The sequence below is a fragment of the Raphanus sativus genome, chromosome 9 (genome assembly GCF_000801105.2).
Source record: "Raphanus sativus cultivar WK10039 chromosome 9, ASM80110v3, whole genome shotgun sequence".
Classification (NCBI taxonomy): Eukaryota; Viridiplantae; Streptophyta; class Magnoliopsida; order Brassicales; family Brassicaceae; genus Raphanus; species Raphanus sativus.
The window spans coordinates 17,077,757-17,080,793 of record NC_079519.1 but is presented as its reverse complement, the minus strand read 5'-3'; the positions used below and the strand labels follow the sequence as shown (position 1 = coordinate 17,080,793).

The 3,037-nt window shown below is 39.2% G+C and overlaps 1 protein-coding gene across 2 annotated transcripts; it reads right to left on the bottom strand.

The window, feature by feature from the left end:
• On the bottom strand, positions 1-2,343 carry LOC108814310 (L-ascorbate peroxidase S, chloroplastic/mitochondrial). Of its 2 annotated transcripts, none has more exons than XM_018586851.2 (12): positions 2,080-2,343; positions 1,875-2,018; positions 1,672-1,792; positions 1,454-1,554; positions 1,297-1,384; positions 1,152-1,219; positions 983-1,069; positions 828-902; positions 649-726; positions 469-573; positions 295-333; positions 1-205 (listed from the first exon to the last, which is right to left on the bottom strand). In XM_018586851.2, exons 1-11 carry the CDS (start codon positions 2,251-2,253, stop codon positions 319-321), a joined length of 1,056 nt encoding a protein of 351 aa, XP_018442353.2. In that variant the 5' UTR covers positions 2,254-2,343; the 3' UTR covers positions 1-205; positions 295-318. The 2 variants fall into 2 exon arrangements, with proteins under 2 accessions (XP_018442353.2, XP_018442352.2); XM_018586850.2 differs by having other exon boundaries at positions 1,875-2,021; positions 2,080-2,341.
• Positions 2,344-3,037: the final 694 nt, after the last annotated feature.

Below are 3,037 nucleotides of genomic sequence, written 5' to 3'. Positions count from 1 at the left end.
TGTCCCGATTTTCAAGTTATTGCAACAAACAATACGACAATTCAACCATGACACGAACGACCAATAGTTAAGGCAAAAGAAACTCAACCAACTCCTTTGTGCAGAAACATTGTCCAAAAGATATCTGCAAAACTAAGAAGAAAAGATCTCTCGAGTAATGTTCCCTTTCTTCTTTGTCATTATTTTTTTCAAAAACACCAGTACTCTGCATAACCAGAGAATCCAGAATGAGAAATACTCAGTGAACATTTGAGAAACTGACTGCATTTTCATATAAAGAAGAAGAAAGCTTACTCGACAGAGTAAATTAGATGCCGACTAGATAATGATACCCTACACACATCAAGTAAAAAATAATAATCAAATTATGTATATCCATAAAACGATTCTACATTATGAATTTGATGCGAGAAGATGATAATGGCTTTGGTGCTATAAAAACGACAGACATATAAAACAACGGCTAACCTCAGGAGGGTTAAATTTTGCTCCAAGATTGCTCAGTTTCGCATGGGATTCAGCATAATCCTTGAAGAAAGCATCTTGATCTGCAGCATACTTCTCAGCATACACCTGCAATTCCATGCAGTTTTTCAGTTTCAAAGGCAAATATCGTATAGAAATGATTCAACTAGAGGTTTTTTTTACCTTGAAAGAAGGATCTTCAAAGATGGCAGCATCAGTGGGCAGGACAAGGAGATCTTCATCTCTCTTTTCCTTGATTTCCTGTTACATAAACATAGTAAAATATTAGACATCAAAGGAGAAAAAAAAAGAAAGATCCTTATTTCTAAGTGTAAAGAAAGAGTTGTGTTCTGAAACGCAACTGTGAAGTAAGAATTGTCAAACTTCAACCACTCTGGTGTCCATGACTGTCCTCCTGGTGCTCCCGGTCCTTCTTTCTATAATAGTATATCGCAATAAGGCATAGTGAGTAGAGTTAGGAAGTGGATACATTACGGAACAGGAGAAGAAAGAATACCGTGTACTTCGTTTCTGGCTTCCCCCAACCACTACGTTCTGGCCTGGATCTTCCTAAGGTGTGTGCACCAGATAATGCAACTATGTCCTGCAATTACAGAGTCATTCAATATGATTCATTTACTTATAGGTCATCTTCTATAACTATGAAAATTAAAGTTGCAATTCACCTTATCATCTAAACCCATTCTGTAGAAGACTTCTCTGAGATGATTAGCGGGTGAAGGAGGACCAGCGTCTACAGAACATATGACACTGGTAACTAATAGAAATTTTGATGTAATGAAGATCCATAAATGAGAGTGTTTTTTTTACCAGGAAGCCTTCCTTCTTCAGGACATTCATGAGGACCAGAGGTATCAACTCTTCCATATTTCATGGGTATTTTAGGTCCTCCAGCTTCCTGAATTTTCAGACATTCCAGTTACTAAAATGTTTCCATGACCAGTAAAAAGTAAGGTTCAGGATTTACCTCTATAGCAGTAGCACTGGCCAGTTGGAAAAGGTCAGCGTACGAGATCCCAGAGTACATGTCTTTGATGTGCTGAATAAGGTTTAAAGCATTTACAAGACCTGAAATGCAACAACAACAAGCTTATGCTCAAAACAGAGAAACAAAACTATTTAAAAGAGGTCTACTCTACTCTACTCCAATGGGGATATATATATATATATATATATATATATTACCAGCATTAGCAGCATGCTTAAGCTCAATCTCGTATCTGAGACTGCCATTAGCTCCACCTCTCTGAGGCCACTCCGATATGTTCTTGTTGTAGGTACCAGCATCATGCCACCCCAAACGAACCTGTGATACAAAAAAAAAAGAGATAAGTTATAAACAATTCAAGAACAAATCGTAAAAACATGGTGAGGTTAACCAAACGGACCAAGATTGGATGGCAAAACTTGGTGTTGAGGAGCTTTTTGATGTCTTCTCTAGCACTCTTCAACTGTTCAGGATCCGTAGCTGCCGTACATTGGCTGGTTGCAGCCGAGCTGAAGCTCCGATTCACCAACGTAGCTTGACTTCTCTTCTGAAATCAAGGATTAGAGGAAACTCAGATCGAAAAAAAGGAGAATTGCGAGGGGTACCTGAGAGAGAAGCGGAGAAGAGACGAGAGATCTGGTGAAGGAGAGAGATGACGAGGGGAAAGAGAGTTTAGATCCGGAGGAGGAGAAGCGGAGGAGACGAGAAGCGGAGATTTGAGTTCGAAAAGAGGAAGCCATGGTGTTGTTGTTGAGTGTGAGAGACAGGCGCTCTGCCATATGAAGCGATTTGGGGGGGTTTTAATTAGGTGTTTAGGTCTAAAGTGTGAGAGATTAAATGCCACGCTGCAGGGAGAAATTGAGAAATATGACTCGAGGGTTTTTGAGGTATGTTTTTTTTTATTTTTCTTGTCCTTACGTATTTACCAAAGGACAAAGTGGCACGTCGTCACTTATACCAATCACAATGTTTGTTCTTTTTGAAGTGTTAACAACTGACTTTTGCTAATTGGGTAGGTGAGACTTTCTTATACAAGGTGTTTTGAGTTGAACAGTAAAATGGTGGATGCAACTTTCGGTTGAGAGGAACAATTCTGAAACACCCGGTTCATCCTCACTCGATACCGGCATGTTATCAAACCACAATTGTGTCTCAAAATCCGAAGAAAAATCTCAAAGTCGAATTTCATATAAATAACGAAATAAATCCGTAAATCCAATAACTCATATACTGAAATAATCGCTGAAAATAATAAAATATAAGTCTGAGAATAAAACAAATGAAAACGCCTAGAAACACCAGCTGTCCGATCAGTCTCCTACTCGTCTGTCTCACCTGAAAAGGAGGAAAAATGAGGGATGAGTAACAGGGGAGTCATTCAGTGAGGTATGGGATGCTAAGCCCGAATTTCATTGACTTAGACATAGCACTCCGGATAAATATAATTTAAACTAATATATAGCAAACACGGCACCTAAAGTACCCAAAGAACATACAATGGTCCTAGCGAGATGCACACCCGCTGCCCACTAACAGGCCAACAACACCCCGAGATAGTGCTCG

What these genes read in the sequence shown, in the direction of transcription:
- LOC108814310 (XM_018586850.2), bottom strand. Translation starts at nt 2,253, where the DNA reads ATGGCAGAGCGCCTGTCTCTCACACTCAACAACAACACCATGGCTTCC. An exon ending in TAAGCATGCTGCTAATGCTG is followed by an intron (nt 1,555 to 1,671) that starts GTAATATATATA and finishes GTTGCATTTCAG; the next exon opens with GTCTTGTAAATGCTTTAAAC. An exon ending in TTGAAGATCCTTCTTTCAAG is followed by an intron (nt 574 to 648) that starts GTAAAAAAAACC and finishes ATGGAATTGCAG; the next exon opens with GTGTATGCTGAGAAGTATGC.